This window comes from Rhodofomes roseus, assembly GCF_022264815.1.
Source record: "Rhodofomes roseus strain CIRM-BRFM 1785 chromosome Unknown C8Q71scaffold_7, whole genome shotgun sequence".
NCBI classification, from domain to species: domain Eukaryota; kingdom Fungi; phylum Basidiomycota; class Agaricomycetes; order Polyporales; family Fomitopsidaceae; genus Rhodofomes; species Rhodofomes roseus.
The window spans coordinates 121,017-143,860 of record NW_025952963.1 but is presented as its reverse complement, the minus strand read 5'-3'; the positions used below and the strand labels follow the sequence as shown (position 1 = coordinate 143,860).

Below are 22,844 nucleotides of genomic sequence, written 5' to 3'. Positions count from 1 at the left end.
CAATTACAACTTGACAGCTACTTTAGCTTACGTCCCCAGTACAGCCTCGAACGCCACTACTGCCGCTATCTGCACCCGGCACCGAACCTCCAGTCGCCGGGAACCAGGCTTCTCCGCCAAGGGCCGCACTGAACAGTGAATCCTCCACTATTGAACCAAGGCGGCCTTCTGAGGCACCGGCGTAATGACACATGTGGGTGGTAAGTACGAGTGACTGTGTCTTTGTGAGCTAATCTGACACCTCGTCCCAGACAGCTGTTCCTGATGTCACTGTATGATCCCCGCGTGCGGGTAAGCACTGCGCTCCGCTGGGTTCCCACTGGCAGCGGTATCCCCTCTCGTCCGAATTGTGGCACGGGACTGTCCATTCATTTCCGTCTAGGCTCAGCAGCGCCTCGGGAACGCGTGGTCGTATAGGGCCCGCCGCACACTGATCAGCGGATATGGGCGTACGGCAAGACATGATGTGTTATTGGGGTGGGCTACCGCGCCATGCATATCAGGGTCTGGTCTGTGCAGCTCGAGCCTAACCTCCCCAGAACTTGCGTATCCACCCCCTAGAATGCCAGACGGAGGATCCGTAGCCACTCTGACCGTTGAGGCCGTCCCTACCGCTCGCCGGGCCGATGTTCTCGAAGAGCCGACCGGCGTGACCATACACCTCCCGCCCAAACCGGCGCATACCGCCGACGCTGCTCCTGTCGTCCTGGCACTCTCTGGCGACAGCGTCGACGCCGTGGAGGAACTACGCCAGCGCTATGTTCACGCGCTCACCGACGGCACGATGTCCCTCGTCGACGTCGCCTCCTCCGCCACTTGTGCCAATGGCCCACCAGGGAAGTACCGCCTGGCGGTGTCTAGCAAGTCGAGGGAAGAGCTCGCGGAGAAGCTTAGTGCAGCCCAAGTCGTGCCCGTTCCCGACAGCCCACGCAAGGTCATCTTCTTGTTTTCGGGACAAGGAGGGCAGTCTTTCGGGATGGGAGCGGCGCTGTACAGGGCCGTGCCTACCTTCCGTCGGGCGGTCGATGAATGTCAGGACAAGCTTGTCTCGTGGGGATTCGAGGAGATGCTGCCTTTCATACAGGGTACGCTATCGAAAGATGAGAGCGGTCCGGTCCTTGAGGCGGAGCATACCGCGCTCTTCGCGCTCGAGTACGGTCTTGCGCGGATGTGGACGGCGTGGGGTGTCAAGCCAGACGTCGTGTTGGGTCAGAGGTGAGAAGGCACTTGGTTCACTACTGCCGCCTTCAGTTCTGACAATACGCTAGCCTAGGGGAGTACAGTGCGCTCGTCTGGTCAGATGTCATCAGCCTGGACGACGGCCTTCGGCTGGTCTGGCAGAGAGCAAGACTTACGAGGGAGCGATGTCCGCGAGGCTCGTCAGGGATGCTCGTCATCATGGCCGCCCCCAGTGTTATTGAGGAGACAATACGCGAAGACCCGTGCTACGATAAGCTATCCATCGCATGCCACAATAGGTCAGTCGTCTTCCGTTCCCAGAATTGTAGTTGCACTGTATTGAGGGCGATCAGTGACACAAACGGGATTGTTGGTGGCGACATGGAGCAACTCAAAGTCCTGGAGCAAGTCTGTCAGCAGAAGGGATGGTGGCACCGCATGCTGACTGTCCCCTACGCATACCACACAACCTGCATGGAGCCCATTCTTGACGAGATGTTCAACCTGGGCAAGACTGTGACATTCTCTCCACCGACCGTCCCGATTGCAGCCGCACTGCGCGGCATCGTCGTCGAACCGGGCGACCAGTCCGCCTTCCAAGTGACCTTCCAACCCGACTACTTCGCTCAGCACGCGCGGCGCCCTGTTCTCTTCCAGGAGAGCATCTACGCGTTAGCCGCACGGGACCCTGCGCTCGCCTCAGAGGGCATATGGTTGGAGATCGGCCCGCACACGACGATCCTCCCATTGCTCCGGATACATCGCGCCGTCAAGGAGGAGTGCGTACAGATGGGTAGCCTGCGCAGAGGGGAGGTGGATGAGGAGGTTCTTTGTCAGGCGTTGGCACGTCTCTACTGTGCGGGCGCCACAGCCAATTGGCACAACGTCTTCCGGGAGTTGGCTAGCCCTCGGGTCTGATATGACACTCCCCGCACCTGCATGATGGATGTCCGCTGTATTTGTGTAACGATTACGCTGGAAAGTCAATTGTTAAATACGGGTGGTTAGTGAAAGACTCAAATAAATCTTGCGACAAATCTTGACGATCCGATCCCGATCTGTGATCGTACGTGGTTCCTGACAGCCACTGTGCTTCCTTCGACCTGGTGCAAGCTTGGTCGAAAACTGGTCGAACAAGTACTCATGTTACCGCAAAAGCATGCCCTCGCTCCTCGCCCCGTTTTCTCCAGTAATTACCCATTCAGCTCTGCGACATCCAGCATCCAGCAAACGCACAGCAGACAGGGACAATAGTTGGCACGACTAATGCGACGTGGCCCCAGACGCACGACTGGAGCCGTTCACATTGCGGTGCGACCGCGACGGTATCGCGCAAGTCCGGCTTGACGTTGGTGGAACCTACAGTTCTCTCTGTGACTCACATGTCCTCCGTTGCACCGTGAAGAAGATTCTTGGCATAGCACCAGTCCCGGCGCACAGTAACGCGCGTCGCTCGTCTTCCACCAGGAATGCGTTGCCGGCGCATTCATGTCCAGCTGCCGACCCCTCGCATTCCTGGAGATGATTCTACTTTGGTGCATGTCCTCTTCGCAAACATATATTGGCAGCCGCTCTTCGTTGCTACCCCCGGCGGGACAGAGAGACACCACGTAGGTGCCAAACGTCGACCATCGCTGGGCAACAGCGCCGGTCAACCGCAAGTTTGAGTGAGACCTGTTCCTACCTGATGTTACGATACAACTGACATAACGCACACCACGTAGGCGCATCCATGCCTGAGTCTACTCCACAGCCGGCGGGTGTTCCATCCGTCAGCGAGGATATATACGTGCTAGGTGGACAAGGAACCACGGCGACCTCCAGTGCTGAAACAGTAGCAACAGCTCTCCAAGATGCTCAGCAACCTCTTGGGAAGGTTCTCGTATCCGCATGTCACGTTATCTTCCTTGACGAGCTCGCCTCGCTCTCTCCAGCCGAACTGACACTATGCGGACTAGACCCTAGCCAGCTCCAAAGTGCTGCTACGCTGCTGGATGTCCCCACTGACTTACAATCGCACCCTATTCTTGCCAACGTCAATCTGTATCTCACACAACTGCTGCGTTTCGTCGCCAACACACATTCTTCCGACCTTGCTTGTGCACGCCGTTCTGCCGTTCTTGGCTTCTCCACAGGTCAGCTCGCTGCTTCAGTCATCGCTGCTTCAACAGGAATCTCGAGTTTTCTTCATCATGCGGTCGCAGTGCTCCGTTTCGCGTTCTGGTTTGGATACAATGTGCACAAATTCGTCTCCGGTGGAGAACATTCGAGCACCAACAGCTCTCCGTGGAGTGTAGTCTTGCTTGGTTGGTCCAGAGATGAGGTTGCAGACGCTGTGGGTGTATTCAACGACGCTCATGTAAGTGGCTTAATGTCCATTCCGACCGCTTGCTTAAATTACGACACCTAGCCGAATAGTCCCCCAGTCTACCTCACCGCCGTAACGAACGAAAGTTGTACGACGGTCTCTGGACGACCGGAAGCTGTCTCCGAATTCGAAGCTACCCATAGACCTTCCTCAACATCCGCATCGCACTTCGCGCATATACACGCCTTGTACCATGCGCCTGTCCTCCGACCTACGAGAGAACGCGTCCTCGCCGACTTGCGAAGGCGGAATGTACAGTTTCCGGCCTACGGTGATCTCAGACGAAGCCTTCGCTCGTCAATAGACGGCAGTCTTATCGACTCGCTGCATCACACTTCCGGCTCGACACTCGTTGAGGACGTCCTTGACATGCTTCTCCTGCATCCTGTCAACTTCGATAAGGTGGTGGAAGGCATTCGCATTGATCTATCTACTAAGGATGTCCAATCCATCCGCTTGGTAAATCTGGGACCAGGTACAGGCCTCTGGCGTAGTGCGGTGCGCGACCTGCGGACTCGTGGTCTGTCAGTCGATGCTGTCGACTGGCCTCCCCCAACCTCCGTTTCCGATGTGATTTCCGTACCTCGTCAACCATCCATCGCCGAAAGGCATTTTCAGAAGGAGCCTATCGCGATTGTCGGCATGGCGCTAAACTTCCCCGGGGCTCCAAATGCCGCTGAGCTTTGGAGGGTGCTCGAAGAAGGCATCAACACAGTCAGCGAGGTGCGCATATACCCATTCCGTACGTTCGCGGACTAACATACATAGCGCAGATACCTTCTGAACGCTTCGACGTTGCCAACTACATGCGCGACGCGGATGACACGGGGCGATCCTTGCGGTCTGTCCGCGGCAACTTCCTCGAGGACGCCGACGTCTTCGACAACGCGTTCTTTCGCGTGAGTCCCCGCGAGGCGCGCAGTATGGACCCGCAGCAGCGCGTCCTGCTCCACGTCGCGTATCATGCGCTCGAGGACGCGGGGTACGTCCCGAAGGCTACGGCGTCGTTTGACCCGGAGACGTTCGCCGTGCACGTCGGGGTCGCTACCAATGACTACGTGCAGAACCTGAAGGATGATGTGGACGTGTATTACAGTACTGGTAAGTGATGGTGTCGAATATATATACTGGCATGCGGCTCATAGAAGAGATCATAGGCACATTGCAGGCGTTCCTGAGTGGTAAAATCTCGTATGCATTCGGGTTTGGAGGTCCTTCCGTCGTCGTCGATACGGCATGCTCATCCGCCATTGTCGCCATGTACCAGGCCTGCCGGTCGTTGCAGGCTGGTGACTGTAACGCCGCTCTTGCTGGCGGCGTCAATATCATTGCAAGCCCTGATGTGAGCGCATTCACACTTCGATATCCCATTGTGCCCGTGGCTAATACCTCAAAAGATGCACGTCGGGCTTGACCGTGCCCACTTCCTCAGCCCCACAGGACAGTGTCGCCCCTGGGACGCCTCCGCAGATGGCTATTGCCGCGCGGAAGGTTGCGGTATGTTCGTCCTCAAGCGACTCTCCGACGCGCGCGCCGAGAACGACCGCATCCTCGGCGTCATCCGCGGCATCGAGGTCAACCAGTCCGGGACGGCCGACTCGATCACACACCCGCACGTCGCAACGCAGACGAGGCTCTTCAGGAAGGTGCTCGACTCCGCGGGCGTGCGCCCCGCGGAGGTGAGCGTCGTGGAGGCCCACGGGACGGGGACGCAAGCGGGCGACCCTGCGGAGATCGAGGCGCTGCGAAGTGTTTTTGGTGCGGATGAGGAACGGGAGTGTGTGTTGCGTATCACTTCGGTGAAGGCGAATGTTGGACATGCGGAGGCGGCCTCGGGCGCGGCGAGCCTCGCGAAGCTCGTGCTAATGATGCGGCATAGAAAGATCCCAAGGAACATCTCGCTGAAGCGGCTCAACTCGAGGATCCCGCCGCTCGAGAAGGATGGGCTTTGCATCGATACAGAGGTGTCTGCTTGGGACCTGCCGAGGAACGTTGGTAGGCGTGTGGCCTTGCTGAACAACTTCGGGGCTGCTGGGTCGAACGCGGCGTTGGTACTTGAGGAGCCACCTCTGCTGCCCGAGTCGACGGCTGAAGAGAAGCAGCGGACTGTTGTCCTTGGCCTATCCTGCGACAGCGTCGGAGCTCTGGAAGAGCTCCGTGAAGGGTGTCTGGCGGCTCTGGGCGATCCTTCGTTGGATGATGCTTCACTCGCCGACTTCGCCTACACCGCAACAGCACGAAGACAAGCCTACAGATACCGCGTAGCTGCCCACGGCCAGTCAAAGGAAGAGCTATGTCGTGAACTCCGGGCAGCGCCCGTCGTGCAGGTCGGCGAGCACACCAAGAAGGTCGTCTTTCTGTTCTCTGGGCAAGGCGGACAGTACTGGGGTATGGGCTCGGGGCTATACGAAGTCGTGCCGAGCTTCCGACAGGCGGTCGATCTGTGCCATAAGAAACTGGTCTCTTGGGGATACCAAGGAGTGCTCGATATGATCAGAGGCGTATTTGCTCGCAACGACAACGGGATCGGTGCCAGTCATTGCCTGGAGACGACGCATTGCGCGCTCTTCGTCCTGGAGTACGCGCTGGCGCGTATGTGGAGATCCTGGGGGGTACACCCTGACATAGTCATTGGCCATAGGTATGTGACAACTGACTTGTTATCGTGTCTGTTCTCAACCTCTTGTGCCTAACGTAGCCTCGGAGAATACGCCGCGCTGCTCTGCGCTGAAGTCATCAGTCTCGATGATGCCCTTCGTTTGGTGGCCCAGCGAGCCAGGTTGACGAGCGAGCATTGTTCACGAGGCACTTCCGGGATGCTCGCTGTCAGGGCAGATCCAAGTCTTGTCACAGAAATGTTGAAGCAAGACGCGACTTACGAAGGGCTCTCCCTTGCGTGTCATAACAGGTGGGCTATGATGCTGTGGTTCATATAAAACGACTGAACCCGTTTTGGCAGTGATACAGATTGCGTCGTCGGCGGGCATTCGACTCAGCTGGAGCTCTTCGAGATGGCCTGCCAACGCTCCGGGTACCCATGCAAGCACCTGGACGTCCAATATGCGTATCACACATCTTCCATGAACCCGATCGTCGATGGGCTTCTATCTCTTGGCCAAACCATACAGTTCTCGGCTCCGAAGGTACCGCTGGTGTCCACAGTACTTGGCGGCGTCGCTCGGATCGGCGATGATGCTTCGTTCACTCCAGACTACTTCGCGAAGCACTGCAGAGATCCGGTGCTCTTCCGCCAGGGCATACAGGCCCTCTTCCGTCACGATCCAAGTGCCAGGGACGCGGCATGGCTTGAACTCGGTCCTCATGCGACGACATCTCCGTTGCTACGTGCAAACGGCTTGACCGGAGGTGGTGTGGTCATGTCTACGTTGCGCAAGGGACAAGCGGACGAAGACTCCGTCTGCCGTGTCCTCAGCCAGATGTACTGCGCTGGCGTCGAGGTCGACTGGCGTAGCATCTTCGCAGATCTAACGCCGGGCGCCAAGGTTACAGACACTCCGTCGTATCCTTTCACTAAGACGCGCTTCTGGGTACGCTACTCAGAGAGCAAACGACCGCGAACATCCGGCCCCAGCCGCAAACCGTCGTCGACATTCTCCAGCAACATTATAGGTGGCAAGTGCATCCATTGGCCAGCAACAAACGGCGATCTACCTGCGCTGTTCGAACTTGACATCGCCCAGCTATCTCAGTTCATAGACGGCCACCAAGTTGTGGGATCCCCCCTCTGTCCTGCGTCCGTCTATCAGGAGCTCATTCTCGCGGCTGGTCATGCCTGGTGCGAGAGGATAGGGCTTCCCCCCTTTGCGTCATCGCTCGTACTGTCCGGTATCACGTACGAGGCTCCTCTCGTCTATGCTTCCCATCGTCTGAGTACTGTGAGAGTCGAAATCTCCTCGAAAGGCGCGGAGGGTGGCTTCAATGCACAGTTCGTAATCCATTCCGCAGTCTCACGTACGCGGGGACCGTGGCAATCGCACTGTACGGGAAGCGTATACGCGGACCTCTCCGACTCTATCAAGGAGCGTCTCTCGCGTTTCCAGGACAAGATCCAGGAGTGCATCGAGTCTCTTCGGATAGGGGCTCGGGACAGCCGCACACTGTACGCGTCTACGATCTATGAAGGCGCGTTTTCTAGGGTGGTCGACTACTCGAACTTGTTCCGTACCATCAAGGTCATCACAATACGGTGCGATGGCGCGGATGCGTATGCGCTGGCGCAATCGCCTACGGCGGATACCGGGCAATACATCGTTCACCCAGTCTTCATGGACACGCTCCTGCATACAGCAGGTTTCCTCCTGAACCACGAATCCGATGCTGACGGCCACATCTTCGTTTGCAGCCACGTTCAGACCGTCGTGGTGCTCCCTGACTTCCTCCGCCCATCTGCTATGTTCGGGGTGTACTGTCAAATTGGCTACCTCTCGCAGACCATGGCCATTGCTGATGCCTATGCCATCGACCTGGAAGGAGGATCAGGTCAAGTCTTCGCGCACATGGGCAAGATACAATTTCGCAGGCTATCCGTGACGGGCTTCAAGGCGATCCTTTCCATGAGTGTCGACGAATCCTTCCACCGTCTCCCACCATTCCCTGCATCTGATACCCCGGGCTCATCAACGCAGCTTCTTTCTGTGCAGGCTTGCATCCTCCAGCTGGTTGCGCGAATGTGCGACATCCCTCTCGATCATGTCAACCCCGAGTCGCGCCTCAAATACCTCGGCGTGGACTCCCTGATGAGCATCGAACTGATCGGTCGCCTGAATGATACATATTCGTCGCTCAACATGAGCCCGCGCACATTGGGTCATCTCGAGCGAATCAGCGACCTGGTCGACTTCGTAGAGCAGCGGATCTTCCTACAGGCAGATGCAAGCCATGACTCCGGACTACCCGATGACGCGCGGCGAGGCAGCATACCTTCTGTGACCCGGGTCACGGCCGAGTACGTGAAGAGCGTGCTCGCAGGTGTCCTGGACATACCGCCAGAGAAGTTAGGTGATGACGAGCACCTAGACCGCCTCGGACTCGATTCGTTGTCGTCTATAGAGGTTCGACATGCGCTTAGTACAGCCTATGGCTATCGAATCCCGCTGGATGTCTTCGCTAGATGCAAGACTGTCAAGGACCTCTCAAGTGTGCTCGCAGGTTGTGCAGCTTGCTCCAGCCCATCTGCAAATCCTTCCGTGGACCTGGGGGTGGGGACGAGCCCATTTCTTTTGCAAGATAGCGAACACCAGACGGCGACTCCTCTAGTGCTAATCCACGATGGCAGCGGAATGGTGCATCCGTACATGCGCCTAGGCGACCTTGGTCGGTGCGTCTGGGGTATCCACAACCCCAAGCTATCCACGGGAGATGAGTGGAAAGGCGGCATCCCAGAAATCGCTGAATACTATGCGAGCCTTATTAGCGCAGCGTTAGATGCGGACCGTCCTTGCATACTTGGAGGTGAGTTCCAGTCTGTACCTGTCAAACCGAGTGCTGATGAGTGTTCTCGCAGGGTGGTCCTTTGGCGGCGTTGTCGCATTCGAGGTAGCCCGCCTGCTGATTGAAAGCGGACATCGAGTAGAAGGCCTGCTCCTCATCGACTCCCCACACCCTCAAATAAGCTGTGCGCTTCCGGAAGCGGTCATCGACGCCGTCGTCAGCGCGAAAGTGGCGAATCCCAGACACGCCGAACTCATGCGTCTGCAGATGCGCTTTGCGTCGAAGGCCTTGACGCTCTACGACCCTGCGCGCTCACCTGCGTGCCACGTCGAGGCACCGAGGACCGTGATGCTGCGGTCCCAGGAGGCTTACGACATCGATATGGAGGGATGCGAGACCGCGGTGTTTCTGACCGATAGACGAGATCGAAACAAGGCTGTCGAGGGTTGGCAGAGATTGCTCGGTGCAATGGTCCCCATCATCGACATCCCCGGTAATCACTTCCAGCCGTTCGAACATGAGAACGTACGTATCCAAGTAAAACGGACTCCCTTCGCGATGTTGACGTTCTGACAGGTGAACATTGTCTCGCAGAGAATGCGGCAGGCTCTGGAGTTGCTGGAAGATAAACATTTTGTGATTGCAGGCGAATCTACCGACTCATAAAAAGTCATGACCAAGATCATACATACTGCGCGGTATCGTCCAACCGCGAGGGCAAGTTATCCATCAATCCCGATCGTAGAGACAAACTGTACGGCGCATACTACATGATTACAGGCGAGCTAGAGAATACGTACCTACTAGACCGTCGAGGTGTGTCGTCAGGGTGAGAGAAGATGAAGTAAAATAAGAGAGGTGGAAGAAATAGCGATATATGACAGGTAAGGGGGGACGGTGTCGCGGAAGAAGGGAAGGGGAAGAGCACACTATTACACAGCGGAGAGCAAGACACATGGAGGACAGGTTACAACATTCGGCCACCCGCAGGCAGGGTGGGCGGACCCCGGTGCACTTTCAAAATCTATATCGATAGATAGTTCTGCACCGTGGGCAGAAAATTGCTGTTGCGCGCAGATCAGTACCATCACTATGATACGACGCATGGAAACTTACATAGCTCCCCACCCCACGGCGAACGCGAGGGCGCCCCAAGCAAGGGACTTGCGTTCCGGAGGGATGTTCGCGAGCATGGAGACCCTGCGGTTCGTCGCAATGGCACGTTCGCCAACTTCGCCCGAGGGCTCCTTGAAGTCAAACTTGAGCTCCCCGTCGTCGCGCGGCCGCTTGCTCGCGGGCTTGGCAGGCGACACCTCCTGTTGCTCCGCGCCAGACTCGGGCTCTGACTCTTCTTCATCTTCCTCCTCCGGCTCGGCGGCGCGCCGCACACGCTGCTCCTCGCGGCCCGCCTTGAGGCGCGCGATGAGCGCCTTCTGCTCGCGGATGTCCTCCTCCATCACTTCGTCTGCGAGCTTCTGCGCGACGGGGTCGACTATCGTCTCGGTGACTTCGTAGGACAACTCCTCCTTGATGGCCGCAGGCGTCGCAGTGGTCTTGCGGGTGCTGCGTGCGCTCCGCGGCGTCCGAGTCGGCAGGGGCGCGGAGGGAGGCGGAGCAGGGCTCTTATGCCGGGTCGACCGCCTGGACGGTGTCTCAGTTTGCCGGGTGGTTGACGGAGGTGGCGTAGGTACAGTGGGCGCAACCGCAGCTGGCGCGGCGACGGGGGTGGGCACGGACGCGGGTGTGTGTTTAGACGCAGGCGTCGCCGGCGAGGCCTCTCTGCGCTTCTTCGCGGGTGCAGGGCCGGGCTCCTTGCCTGCGGCGGGAGACTGCTCGGGCGTGGGCTGCTGTGCGCGCGTGGAGCGGCGGTAGACGACGGTCGGGTCCGGCTCGGCCCTGGCAAGGACGGGGATGACACCGCTGAGGTTGTAGTCTTCCGCGAGCTGGACGGCGATGTCGGGCGTGACCCACGTCCCGGCGAAGCGCGAGCGGCCACCCTTGTTCGTGCCGCTGAGGTCGAAGGAGGCACGGACCCAGTTGGCCTCGAGCTTCTCGCTATCGTCGCTCGCGTTGGGGAAGGCGGCGCGGAACATGGTGGTGAGGCTGACCGCGCCTGTATCGAGGCGGCGGAGGATGAACGCGTGTCCGGAGGGCTGCAGAGCAGGCGTGAGCGGCGCACGACGGCGCGAGTGAAAGGACGTACCGTCTGGATCTTCAGGCGACCAACCTGCAAACTGTGGTTAGATGGCGTAGAAGATAAGTGCAAGGGCCACGCACGATCGTCGCCAGTCCATCGCGAACGATCTCCTGGAACTTCACGGGCGGAGGTTTAGAAGGATCCACTGAAGGACACTAGGTTATGGTGAGGTTATCGCGAGAGAAAGAAGGACATACTCTGGTTAAGATGGGGGTTTGCATGCTGGAGTGGCAGCGGAGGTCGCTGAACGGCGCCGGAGTGCTTCATCGCGGGGTCGTGAAAGAGGGAGGAGACGCGTCGCGTACACACGGGCAGGGCGCGCTGGTGGCAGTCGGGAACAACCCCCGCCACGCTCGACGCCCAGCCCAACATCACTTTCCCACGCCTGCTGACGTAACCTCCGCCCAGCATGCTCGTAGTCGGAACCTGTTGTGGCTCAGACGTTGAAGGTCAGTCGCATTGCATACACGACCTATGCGGGCGAGCTACAGGAGCTGTGGGGCATGTACACTAGGTCTACCATACGAAGTATCGCGGAAGGCGAAGGAATTTCGACTCGGATATGGCAGCGGGCAAGTCGACGTCCTCCGAGCTCAGGACTATCTCTGCATGATCTGCTATAATCGGTATGATGGAAGCGGCACCCGCGTTGGATTACACTCTACTTGCTTTGTCTACGTCTCTATGACTTACTCGCTACAACAACTTGAAGATGTTCTTCTGCTACTCAATACCGACGCGAGTCCTAAACATCCACCGGCAGGTGCTTGTCCAACAGCTGCTGCCGCGCTACAAGCGTCTCCACCAAATCCTGGTACGGCTCCCACCACGCGTGCTTTCCGCGGCGGTTCTGCATATCCGCATGCGCGACCATCTCCGTGACGGGCACCCACTTGATAGTCGTCCCCTGGATCGTGATCACCGCCGCCGACTCGGGTGGCGCGTGCTTCTTCCCGTGCTGCCGGAGCAGTGCCTGGTGGTGCTCCTCCACGAAGGACATGCACTTCAGTGCGAGGCGTACTGCGCGCGTCCGGTCGAGCGGCGAGGGAATGCCGCCCTGCAGGGTGTGGCCGAGCATCGCCGCACGCGAGTCAAAGAGCGAGCCGCCCTCTTCCTTGAACATCTTGCGGATGAAGTCCGTGCTGTAGACGTCCGACGACGACTCATTCCTGGGTGGGTCGTAAGACATTAATCAAAGATCCGTGACAGCAAGACAAACCTAAGCACCAGTCGTCCCTCTGCCTTGCCCTTCTGGTCAAGGGCGTACCGCCTCTTGAGGAACCGAACGTCACGACGCAGCATGTCCAGGTCGATACCCCGCTCTGGGGTGTACACAATGACAGCGCCGGTCTAAGATCCTCATTCAGTCAACCATTCCATTTCTCGTTCGCCGCCGAACTTACCGCCAATGCACCCATCGTCGCAATATACCCACACTTCCCTCCCTGCGTCTCCACCACGAACACCCTATTCCTGCTCGCCGACGCACTCTGCTTGATGGCATCGCACGCCTGCACGAGCGCATTCAAGCTCGTGTCCGAGCCCAAGCTAAACTCCGTCATCGGCACGTTATTCGAGATCGTCGCGGGCAGGTGGACCATCGGGATGTGGAACGCGGGGTAGTTCTTGCGCGCGCCCTCGAGCATCGTCAGCGCGTGGAACGCCTCGAACCCGCCGATCAGCAGGAGCGCGTGGAAATTGTGCTGCTGGAACTTCGCCGCGACCGCGCCGAGGTCGATGTCGGGCAGCTTGCGGTTCGTGCCCAGCTCGGACCCGCCGCGCGTCATCCAGTTCTCCACGCCGAGCCAGGAGAGCTGGTGTACGTTGTCGTCGAGCAGCCCGAGGAAGCCGTTGTGGATCGCGAATGGCTTGTGGCCTTGGCGGAGGCAGTAGCGTACGGCGGTACGTGTCGCGGCGTTCATTCCGCCTGCAGGAGCACCGACACTACGTATCAATCAATACATTAACCCCACCACGCGCAAACTGCAACACGTACTGCATGATACCAACACGCATTCGCTAAATACGCAATGGCATGAGTCGTTGATGGCCCCGGACTTTCATGTAAGACGCACCAAATGATGGGGCAACTTGGGCTCCTTCAACAACACCGACGTAGCGTAGAAACCCGCCAGCATCTCCGCAAACTCTGGGTCGCGCAACGACATGGCCTTCTTGAAGTTCTTCTCCGAGATCGCCGTGCCCACGGACCGCGTCTACACACCCACAACCCAGGGTACGTAAGGATACATCAGACACTGTATCGCAGCTCGAACACGAGGCAGACCAGACACACCAGAGCGACAGCCTCCATAAGCGGGACGCGTGTAACCTTGTTTTCGCTGATGCCGATCATGTACGACGGTGTGTCCGGCGTGGACTCGAGGAGCGCGTCAACCGCTTCGATGCCCTGCAGCGTCGGCTACACACCACACAAGGACCAATCAGCCTGACGTATTCCCACAGACGAAGATCTGGAGGCTACCATGATACGATCGTACGCCGCGGGCGCACCCCCGCGCTGCGTGTGTCCGAGCGTGGTCACCCGCGTGTCGAGGCCCAGCCGGTCCGTGAGCACGTCCTTGATGTAGTCTGCACGGATTGGCTTGAGATCCTTGTCGATCGCGCCCTCCGCGACGATCACGATCGTCTTGCGCTGCCCGGTTTCTCGGTGCTTTCCGTAAGTCGAATCTCAGCATTCGTTATAGCGCGCGGTGAGTGAGAGAGGTCTTACCGTCTGGATCATCGCACACATGCTGTCTTCCCAGTTGTCCTCGGAGGGAGGGTCTTCGGGGATGAAGATGAAGTCCGCACCGCAACTAACCATGCTCGTGAGGTCTTCCGAGGGCAGTCTGAAGCGCGTCCGCATACCTTGCACCAGCCATGAGTGCGAGCCATCCACAGTGCCGACCCATGACCTCCACCACGAACGCGCGCGAGTGCGACACGGCCGTCGAGTTGATGTTGTCGATGGACTCGCATATGCGGTGGAGTGCTGTGACTGCACCGATCGTCAAGTCCGTCATGGACATGTCGTTGTCAATGGAGCCGACGAGCCCGGCGATGCGCAAGTGATGGTGGTTCGTGACTTGCTCATCGGTGATCTTTCCTTAGGGAGAGTCAGCATTTGGTTGTTCAGGGAGGGAGCTTCGAGGCGTTCTGGATCCAGAAGTCAGGTGCCGCGCTGCAACAGGCTCTGGGGCGTCAGGTGAAGGGACGCATGCTAACAACAGCAAGCCCGACGCTCGAGGGTTTGTGCAGTGCATATATGCGGGTGTGGGCTCGTGGGCTCGCATGCTACGAAGCACCCTGACTCTTTCAAGAAGCGCAGAAACCGGGAGTCCCTCACAGAACATTCAATTCGACATACCTGCTGCTCGCAGTGCCTCGACGTGCTTCGGCCATTCGGAGCGGAAGACATCTGCACCAGTGAGGGAGCCGTCTCCTCCACAGACGACTAGAGCGTCGATGCCCTCCTTGATCATGTTATATACGGCTGTCTGCCGGCCCTCTTGTGTGCGGAAGGTGGTGGACCGAGCCGTTCCAATGAGAGTACCACCCTAGTAGGCATAGTCATTTTTCGCTGTCCGAGTACCACTTAGGAGGTGCTCACCTCGCCAAACCACCCGCGCACATCGTCCCATCCTACGCGGACGATGTACCGCCCCTTCAGCGTGCGCCCGCTGATGTAGTCACCCGTGCCGTCTTTCAACAGCTCTCCGTCGCCAAATCGTAAATTGTGCACAAAACTCGCGTCCTCCCTTACGGCGCCGGAGTCGGAGGATCCATTGGCATTGCCGCGAACGAGACCCTCGTACCCCTCGCGGACGACCCAGGCATCGCAGCCTCTATGAACGGGTGATCAAGGTCAAATGGAAGACGAGAAAGGCCGCAAGGAGCCGCACTTGGCGATGGCCGTCTTCACTACTGAGCGGACGACGGCGTTCATGCCGGCGCTGTCCCCGCCGGACGTGAGCACGGCAATCTTCATCTTCAGCTTTTGCGAGGTCGTCGGTGTCGCTGTATGCGCCATGGTTAGGCTGTATGCACAGGAGAGGGGGTAACTGGGACAGGAAATCCCGGAGATAGGGTGGATGTGAACAAGGGTCGATGAGTGGGTCTACCCCGAGTTTTTGACTGGCAGAGACCGCAGAGACCGCGTCAGGCGCCAATACTCGGACGATTCAGCCAGGCGCGCCTCGACGCGTCGTGGGCTCGCCTCCGCAAATATAGGCTCGACGTCGTGTGCGTTGATGGCCCACGGTGCTCGAGGACGGGCGGAGCAACGACGGCGAGACTTGGACGATATGGCAGAGGCTGAGCCCGATGCGTGTGCGGCGAGACTAGTCCACGGCGAGCCCGCCTATGGCCGCGGCTGCAGCCACACACGCGCGTCACTCTCTTCCGCCGCTCACACGTTCGTCCGTCGCGGAGGCCGACAGCCATGGTCCACGTCCGACTCAACGAGCGCGAGACCAATCCCAACCCGCACATCAACTTCATAACCACCCTTCCCATGCCAGACGCGGCGGACCAAGAGGACGCACGCCAGCTACTCCGCGCACTCGCTGCTCAGGTCCGGCCAGTCATGAAAGCACATGGCTTTGTAGTGAACAGCTTCGAAGAGGTACGATGAGTACTTGCATGGCCAGTGTGTTGTCATTCCGACCACGAAATAGTATGAGTACAACAAAGTGTTCGCGGGCAGAAATTGGAACAGTGGTGAAGTGGTGGGTAGGTAGCCTGCATAAGATGCGGGGCCGACTGAATCTGAATGGACATCCCCAGAATTGGTGCTCAGAGGTCCCAGTGGGTCCTTCCAGTCATTATCATGGCTGATGAGCACGTTATGCCACGAGGTACGTCAACTGAGTTGATGTTGTCACAACGAGCAGTTCTGAGGTCTCCTGCTCCTGCGAAGTTGGCACACATTCAGGTAGGTCTGCACATACTTGGAGGAACTTCCAGGACCTAAACCGTGGTCAGCACATGAACCATGGCCCTGCCTTCCAAGCGCTGTGGGCTAAGCTGCGCGCAGAAGTGAGAGCGCTGCAGAGCAAGGGATACTACGGAGATGGTCAGGGAGCTCGCCCATGTGTCCGCAATCGTGCTGACTACTGAGGCGACGTAGGTTACTGGTCTTCTGGCACAAGACTAGCCGACTCCGCACGCGTCGGCGGTGGAACGCTTGACCCAGGAGACCTCCCAGAAAACATGGTACGCCGCCACACCAGTCCTGTTTACACTGCCTCATACGTACTTCGCCTTCTAGTGCGGCGGTGCCCAAGCACGCAAACGCCCAACCTCCCTCCGCCGCCGACGCAACCACCAGGCAGGCCCTTCCAACCACACGGGCGCCCAGACAGCCAAAAAGCGCAAAGCAGGCTCGCGGATCACAGCAATAGGCACGTTCCGGGGCTCCGGACATGCCCTCAACGAGGACGCGAGCGACGAGGAGCAGAAAAAGTCCGGTGCGGGCTTCAGGAAGAAGGCGGGCAGCAAGCGCGCGAGGGAGGAGAGGGCGCTCGCGGCGGAGCGGAGACTCCTGGCGTTGCAGGGTGGGGGTGCGCTTCTGGCCTCCTGTGTCTCGCTACGGCGATATTGACTCTGAGTTTGCTCTAGCCGGACCGTCGACGCAGTCGCCGAAGGATGAACCCGAGGAAGACGAGGATAGCGACGTTGAGATCGTGGAGGAGACGGACCAGGAGAGACGGCGTGCTATGCTTGACGCATCGACGCAAAACGACTTGGACGACATGAAGAGTTCTCGCACTGACTTCTCGTCGGACTTCATCTTCCCGCCAATGTCATCGGATGACGATGAAGGACCCTCGTGTGACATACAAGTCTTACCACGCCCGAGTGCAACGGCTGCCTCCGGTACGGAGCCATCAACGTCTCGCAAGGGCAAACAACGCGCTAGCCTGGAAGTGGTAGACCTGACGGAGGAGGAAACTGCGCGCCCAAGCAGCAATTCAAACCCGCGAAAGAAGGCGAAACGAGATATGTCTTACGGCAACCTCATCCAGGACGAGATGAAACAGCGCAAGCTCGAATCCCTCGGGCTGACAGGCAACGGCCAGCGCCTCGGTGGCGACCGGAAGGCTCCCACTCAACCGCACGCGAAGGCGAGCGGACCCGCGTCAGGAGCGATGCGCAGCAGGAGCGGTCAACCGACTGGCCCTGATCAGCACCAAGACAAAGACAGTCCGGAGTGGACGTGTCTCGTCTGCACATTGTGAGTAGGCGCGCTTTCCTGATTGTTTTCGCGAGATGCAGCGGGCTCATCCTCGTGGATCTGGCCACGGTGCTATGCCTTCTTTAGGTCGAATGCACCTGGACATCTCGCATGCGCTGCTTGTGCCACGCCTCGAGGCGAGTCTAGTTGGGCGGGACAGCCTGTGTGACGTTCACCACTATGGTCTTTGCCCTCATGGATCTGTCAGGCTGATGAGGCTGAGGACACTGGATAGTCAAGTTTTCGACTGTATTGCGATGAGGTACGTAGTACATCAGCCGACCGAATGTACTGTTCTGTTGGTTTATCCGCCGAGTAAATCATGACATAGGTCTCAAGATATCTAGTGTACAGGCTACTCTGATACTTTCCCATTATTATCTGTTATCAAGTCGATTGCGTTCAGTTTCAGACTGTTGTGAGCGTCGTCCGGGTTCAGACAGCGATTCACCGCCAGCACCTATTCGCAAGATCCATCAAGCAGTCCCTGCATTCGACACGCGCAACACTCACAAGATCTCGTAATTCTCGTGGATGACGTGTTCGCCGCCACCAAACGCAATGTTGCATCCACCCTGTCAGACAGTCCACATGTCAATTGCATGCCCACCACGCATATCTCAGCTAGTACATACGAGGTGCTCGCCGGTCTTGCCTGGGACCCTGGCGCCCTGTATCACGGCCAAGGCATGGTAAAGCTTTCCTCCGCCCTGCTCATACCCGCCCTCGACGGGACGCCGGCCGGGAGGAACTCGCCCCTGCGAAGTGGGGACCCACTCCATCGTATTGGGATCGAAGGGCAGGAGGTCATACCGCCCGTTGTGCTCGTGCTCGCCACCACCGTAAGGCACGCGGCATGGCGGCGCCAGGTGCGGGCCGATCTTGCAGGGGTGCACAGAGTTGGGGAAGATCGCGGAGCCGATAAAGATGGGCGAGCGACCGTCCGCGTCGTAGCAAACCGGTGGACCGAGCTGCTGCAGAGCTGGTAGCTCAGATTGGGTGCTGAGCGGGATGCGGAACCCGGACGGTGGGGGCGCTTGATGCGCCTGATAGGGAGGCGGAGACTGGTGGTTGAAGCCGGGTGTGGGGAACTGGGGAGGCGTCTGCATTTTGAAGGTAGGGCTGTCTGTCCTGCTCGAAGGTGTACTCGCGGGAGCTGCGCTTTTGGCCTCGCTCGAGAATGCTGTGTAGACTGCGATGCGGTACAGATCAAGGGATATCAGTGGCAAGGCGATGAGCGCTGTATACCAGCACTGGCACTGTGGCACAGGCCTGACAGTGACTTGGCGCCCACTGCGAAGCTGAACACGTGCCGGTCGCTGAAATGAACGGAAGAACGGGCAGAACGAGCAGAACGAGCATGCAGGGAGCAGAAACATTCACGTTGCGTAGGCGTTTTGTCCGACGATCACCCATTCTCTCCTAAGCGACACACAGTGGATCAGCCATGCATACGATCAAGATACATACATAGTCACATTAACCCATATGACCTTCTTAGCCCAGAACCACGTATCTTATCCTCGGGGGCGATGCTTTGAGTTATGCAGAGCTGGTGCAGGAGGTAGTTCCATACTCTCCCACTCATCGGAATCTGGCGGAGGAAGACCTAACACTGGGGCACGAGGAGGTTCGGCAGGCGGCTGTTCCTCTTCTGGACGTTGCGCAGCAAGGTCCCCTGGAGGAGAAGCAGGAGTCGCAGGCGGTGTCAAGGTCACTGAACTCAAGACCCTCGTGAGGTTGCTGTATGGGGTTTAGGCCACTGTGGCACCGGATGCAGTACGACGGTACTCACTGGATTTCGCGTTTCCGCATATTGACCCAGTCTTTGCACGTGTCTCTGAACTGTGTCAGGATAGTCGCAAAATCATTGTAGAACTGCATTTCATCTATCAGTGCTAGGGCAGCGAAACATCCCCGGTTCCATACTGACCTTCAACCCTTCGTCGAGATTCCGCGTTATCTCCTTATACTTGTGATACGCGAGATCTAGTGACTGCAACGCATGTTCACGCTCCTTGATACTCGTGTCTTCTCTCCGAGACTGCAAAAACAGTTCGTTCCGCTCCTGGTGTACAGAGTTTTTGTCAGCGGGCATCAATCGCGGAGCAGAGATCAGTTTACCTTGATTTGCTGCAACAGCGACCCTTGGTCGCGCGCAGTCTCTTCCATGCCCACGCGGAACTTGTTATACTTTGCGAGTTCCTCCTCCAGCACATCTTCGAATCTAGCCGGCTGAACCTCGACCCACTGTTCGATGGCATTAGCTGCCTTGATGATCCGAGAAGTGATATCTTCAGATTCTGCAAGGCGAGTAGCACGCCTGACATGATCCTCTCGCTTTCGCGTCACATCATCCAGAGATTCCAGAAGCACCCGCAGAGCGCGGGCGTGCGTCTGTGTCGGATTGGTGCCGGACCTCGAGGATGGTCGAGAGAGTGACACGGTTGATGACGGGATGGACGCCTCGAGCTGTGCCTGTCAGACAATTACGTGGATGCCTTTCACACGAACCGGAACAGAGACCTACCTCGTCCCATGTGAATTCCACTATATTCTTCTCCCATTCATCCCACTTCTGCCTGACGTGTTCGTCGCTTTCAGACGCCTGATCCAGGATGCTCCGGTAGCGCTCGGCCTTCGCTGTCAACTCCTTGTTGGATTCGTGGGACGGTGGCCTATCCGCTTTGGCTTCAGCTCGGAAGGCCTCATCTTCTTCCGCTTCTTGGTCCAGGATGTCCATAGCCTTGAGCGGAGATTGCATCGCATCAAGAGAATTTAGATAAGTCTATAGAAAGAAGACCCACCTCATTTAATATGTCCATATCTTGCTGTGCAAGCTTTCGGACATTCTCTGTCGACGTCTCTATCCTTGTCGGTCCATCATCCGTTCGTACCTCTTCCGCCTTCTGCAATAGGCTTGGGGGCAAACCTACGGGCCGCTCCAGCGCCTCTAAGGCTGCAGGAAGGTTCAGCGATTCGAGGGTCCTGACATTCGCACGAACGTCAGCAACCACAATCATGCGAGGTGCAATGGCGAGTCGCTTACTTCGTGGCGACGTCATCAAGCTGCTGAGCCCTGTCTAAGACTTCCTCTTTGATCCAATTCTGCCGTCTGTCATTATAAATATCTGTTGTTGCACAGGATACGCCCTCAGCCATTGAATGGTAAGAAACGAAAGATTAGTGGGGATCTTACCTATCGCCACCCTTGCACCCCATCCGAGCAGCTCAGCAAATATCACACCATCATCGCCGATGACAGTCTTAGGGTCCGTCAACGCTGTGTGAACTGAGGACTGGATCATAGACACCCCTTGTATCTGAGGCAAGGCTGTCGAAGAAGGCACATCTTGGTGATAGATGAGGTCGTTATCACGTTCTGCGCGAGCGGAATTCTTCTGAACTGTGTCAAGCAGGGACTGGAGGCAATGTCAGATGTCGCGCATGTCGAAGAGCGGTCTCCGGATTACCTTGACGTCCTGGAAGACAGAAGGCGTGACACCCCCGCGCCGGGCGATATCGTTGCCTTTCTTAGCTGCCGCTTGTGCTTGCGTTAGGCGTGCTATCTCATGACCGTACCTTCAAGTTTGTCACAACGTCAATGCTGTCGTCTCTAACGGAAGGCTTGACCAATAACCTGCTGGCCTCTAGATCCTCCACGCTCTTCCTGTAGTGTGCAGCTGCCTCGAAGTGCAATTGTTTTGTTTCGAGGTGGGCTAACCAGTGCTAATCAATCATCAACACGGGCGGCCGGTCCAATAGACACGCCAAGGGCCGCACCGACGGGAACACATGCCGGATGGATGACGCTCCTCTGATCGTCGTGAGGGAGTCTCCGTAGAAGGAAGAAACCTATAGACCCCTTAACGAAAGCTTCCGCCGATCGAGAAAAGACCGTCACCTTCATGGACAATTTGGCGATGAGTCCATTCTTGTAGTTATCTGTGCTTGTTGTTCAGTCGGAGGGCGGACAAAAATAAGGGCAGAGCTGACCCATCACAGCCCTTTGCCACACGCATTCCTGTGCCTGTGCTAGCATCAGTGATTCCAGGCTTGTGACAAAGGCCTCCGTAAGATCTTCAGGCATGTCGTCTTCAGCAACAGAGGCTCTCAATTGCGGTACTACAGACGAAGCAAGGTATCTCCATGTTCCCGCGGCGCTCTTGCAACATCAGTTTGCCACCATCAATGCGTTGGGTCGGGCAGCTCACCTGGTAATAAGCAATCGCTTGTTTGAGGCCTTGGGCTGTTGAGCGGTCCTCCGCAGCGGCCAGTTGAGAGAACAAGGCTCCGAGATTGAATAACACGCCAGCTCGTTCGAAGATCAAATTTGAAAGCGTGACTGGGAGCGCATTGGGGGCAAAGACCGGTGCATATGCAATCTCCAGCCCAATCTGGCAAATGAGCAGCTTCAGGATCAACATGCGCCGTTACAGGAGAGAGACCGACATCGGCTGGTAGTTTGGTCAAGATAAATACAAGTTGTGCATGATAACTTCTCGAGGTCAACGTCAAGCTGGATGAGGATATGAAAGCACACACACCTTATTGCCGATTTCACTCTGTCAACATGAACAACACCGCCTACTCCGTCCTTGCGTAGGGACTCCCAGCGGCTGATGTCCCATCGGAACGCGTCAGGGTGAGTGTCCGTGTGGTTCTTGAATATGTACTCCCGCACAGCTCGTCGGATCTCGACCGTATAGGTTTTCTTGAAAGGCACAGACACTTGATTTGGCATCGTAAGCGGTCAGGAACGGACGAGGTTCTTAGTCTAGGCAGACGTGACCTGCACACTGGCAGTTGTAGACTCTTGGCTTCACTTCTGTCAATCCCGGTCGTAGGTGAGCCTGCTGCACACGCTGCTCGAAAAGGGTCTGCTGGGGCGTGCCTTTACAGCGTGAACTTTGACTTCGTTTGATAGGTTGGAATTAGCACGAGTTGGTGGCAGTCGGTGGCGAGGGAGTAGTAGCATCGCGATGAAATCATCATGAACGACATGACCACGTGCCCGTGTTGAGCGCTTATTCCCGCTCCCACAGCGGGCCTTGGATATATATGGCATGATGCTTCGAATTCGGCGCCAACCTCTCTATCGACTCTCCTCCTCAGGCTACTGTCCCGGACCACTTGTGCGCATTCCATCCGGTGCTGTCTGATTCACAACTTGACCCATTGAACAGTCTGATTTGCCGACGCCTGAATAAATGCGGATAACATTACAAGCCACTTAGAGATCTGACGCAAAGAGATGGAAGGTCCGGGATGGGTAGCATCCTCGTTACGTCCGAACACGATTCCAGTGATTAAACATTACACGACGATGAGATGTCGATCACACACACAGGGACCCGATGACAATCGAAGCTCCGATAGCTTGGTACTTTTAACTCGCGGTGAACTAACAA

The 22,844-nt window shown here is 57.5% G+C and overlaps 7 protein-coding genes across 7 annotated transcripts; 3 read left to right on the top strand and 4 right to left on the bottom strand.

Moving 5' to 3' along the window:
* The first annotated feature begins 465 nt into the window (after positions 1-465).
* On the top strand, positions 466-2,213 carry C8Q71DRAFT_520404 (acyl transferase/acyl hydrolase/lysophospholipase). Its single transcript, XM_047919103.1, has 2 exons — positions 466-1,215; positions 1,269-2,213. The coding sequence occupies exons 1-2, from the start codon at positions 563-565 to the stop codon at positions 2,095-2,097; spliced, it is 1,482 nt and encodes a 493-aa protein (XP_047780175.1). The 5' UTR covers positions 466-562; the 3' UTR covers positions 2,098-2,213.
* A 698-nt stretch (positions 2,214-2,911) lies between these two features.
* On the top strand, positions 2,912-9,571 carry C8Q71DRAFT_705523 (ketoacyl-synt-domain-containing protein; the record flags this gene model as incomplete). The annotated part of the gene is made up of 8 exons (XM_047920447.1): positions 2,912-3,538; positions 3,590-4,270; positions 4,321-4,648; positions 4,705-4,889; positions 4,945-6,188; positions 6,246-6,455; positions 6,507-9,019; positions 9,072-9,571. 8 exons carry the CDS (start codon positions 2,912-2,914, stop codon positions 9,569-9,571), a joined length of 6,288 nt encoding a protein of 2,095 aa, XP_047780174.1.
* Positions 9,572-10,022: 451 nt separating this feature from the next.
* On the bottom strand, positions 10,023-11,462 carry C8Q71DRAFT_795791 (uncharacterized protein; the record flags this gene model as incomplete). Its single annotated transcript, XM_047925629.1, has 5 exons — positions 10,023-10,062; positions 10,115-11,151; positions 11,202-11,225; positions 11,276-11,340; positions 11,393-11,462. 5 exons carry the CDS (start codon positions 11,460-11,462, stop codon positions 10,023-10,025), a joined length of 1,236 nt encoding a protein of 411 aa, XP_047780173.1.
* A 175-nt stretch (positions 11,463-11,637) lies between these two features.
* On the bottom strand, positions 11,638-15,540 carry C8Q71DRAFT_750216 (6-phosphofructokinase). The gene is made up of 12 exons (XM_047923254.1): positions 15,101-15,540; positions 14,809-15,043; positions 14,566-14,755; positions 14,067-14,304; positions 13,930-14,014; positions 13,681-13,869; positions 13,492-13,617; positions 13,271-13,411; positions 13,192-13,214; positions 12,599-13,139; positions 12,415-12,545; positions 11,638-12,364 (listed from the first exon to the last, which is right to left on the bottom strand). The coding sequence occupies exons 1-12, from the start codon at positions 15,226-15,228 to the stop codon at positions 11,941-11,943; spliced, it is 2,451 nt and encodes an 816-aa protein (XP_047780172.1). The 5' UTR covers positions 15,229-15,540; the 3' UTR covers positions 11,638-11,940.
* A 99-nt stretch (positions 15,541-15,639) lies between these two features.
* C8Q71DRAFT_704750 (WLM domain-containing protein) lies at positions 15,640-17,437 on the top strand (the record flags this gene model as incomplete). Its single annotated transcript, XM_047920406.1, has 7 exons — positions 15,640-15,822; positions 15,875-15,929; positions 15,984-16,054; positions 16,182-16,272; positions 16,327-16,412; positions 16,468-16,759; positions 16,818-17,437. The coding sequence occupies 7 exons, from the start codon at positions 15,640-15,642 to the stop codon at positions 17,435-17,437; spliced, it is 1,398 nt and encodes a 465-aa protein (XP_047780171.1).
* A 505-nt stretch (positions 17,438-17,942) lies between these two features.
* C8Q71DRAFT_795788 (uncharacterized protein) lies at positions 17,943-18,542 on the bottom strand (the record flags this gene model as incomplete). The annotated part of the gene is made up of 2 exons (XM_047925628.1): positions 17,943-18,008; positions 18,069-18,542. The coding sequence occupies 2 exons, from the start codon at positions 18,540-18,542 to the stop codon at positions 17,943-17,945; spliced, it is 540 nt and encodes a 179-aa protein (XP_047780170.1).
* A 289-nt stretch (positions 18,543-18,831) lies between these two features.
* Positions 18,832-22,435, bottom strand: C8Q71DRAFT_750209 (BRO1-domain-containing protein). The gene is made up of 16 exons (XM_047923253.1): positions 21,981-22,435; positions 21,886-21,931; positions 21,648-21,830; positions 21,430-21,598; positions 21,338-21,378; positions 21,217-21,288; positions 21,074-21,162; positions 20,907-21,015; positions 20,633-20,855; positions 20,483-20,564; positions 20,241-20,421; positions 19,964-20,179; positions 19,558-19,911; positions 19,367-19,501; positions 19,229-19,311; positions 18,832-19,176 (listed from the first exon to the last, which is right to left on the bottom strand). The coding sequence occupies exons 1-16, from the start codon at positions 22,175-22,177 to the stop codon at positions 18,951-18,953; spliced, it is 2,406 nt and encodes an 801-aa protein (XP_047780169.1). The 5' UTR covers positions 22,178-22,435; the 3' UTR covers positions 18,832-18,950.
* Positions 22,436-22,844: the final 409 nt, after the last annotated feature.

Bases quoted from the DNA above. Each gene is read 5' to 3' on its own strand.
- C8Q71DRAFT_750209 (XM_047923253.1), bottom strand. From the start codon at position 22,177: ATGCCAAATCAAGTGTCTGTGCCTTTCAAGAAAACCTATACGGTCGAG. The intron at 21,932-21,980 runs GTGTGTGTGCTT...GACCTCGAGAAG, and splicing joins AGAGTGAAATCGGCAATAAG to TTATCATGCACAACTTGTAT. The intron at 21,379-21,429 runs GTCAGCTCTGCC...CAACAAGCACAG, and splicing joins GTGGCAAAGGGCTGTGATGG to ATAACTACAAGAATGGACTC.
- C8Q71DRAFT_520404 (XM_047919103.1), top strand. From the start codon at position 563: ATGCCAGACGGAGGATCCGTAGCCACTCTGACCGTTGAGGCCGTCCCT. The intron at 1,216-1,268 runs GTGAGAAGGCAC...ACAATACGCTAG, and splicing joins GACGTCGTGTTGGGTCAGAG to CCTAGGGGAGTACAGTGCGC.
- C8Q71DRAFT_750216 (XM_047923254.1), bottom strand. From the start codon at position 15,228: ATGGCGCATACAGCGACACCGACGACCTCGCAAAAGCTGAAGATGAAG. The intron at 14,015-14,066 runs GTATGCGGACGC...GAGCATGGTTAG, and splicing joins GCACTCATGGCTGGTGCAAG to TTGCGGTGCGGACTTCATCT. The intron at 13,870-13,929 runs GTAAGACCTCTC...ACTTACGGAAAG, and splicing joins TGTGTGCGATGATCCAGACG to CACCGAGAAACCGGGCAGCG.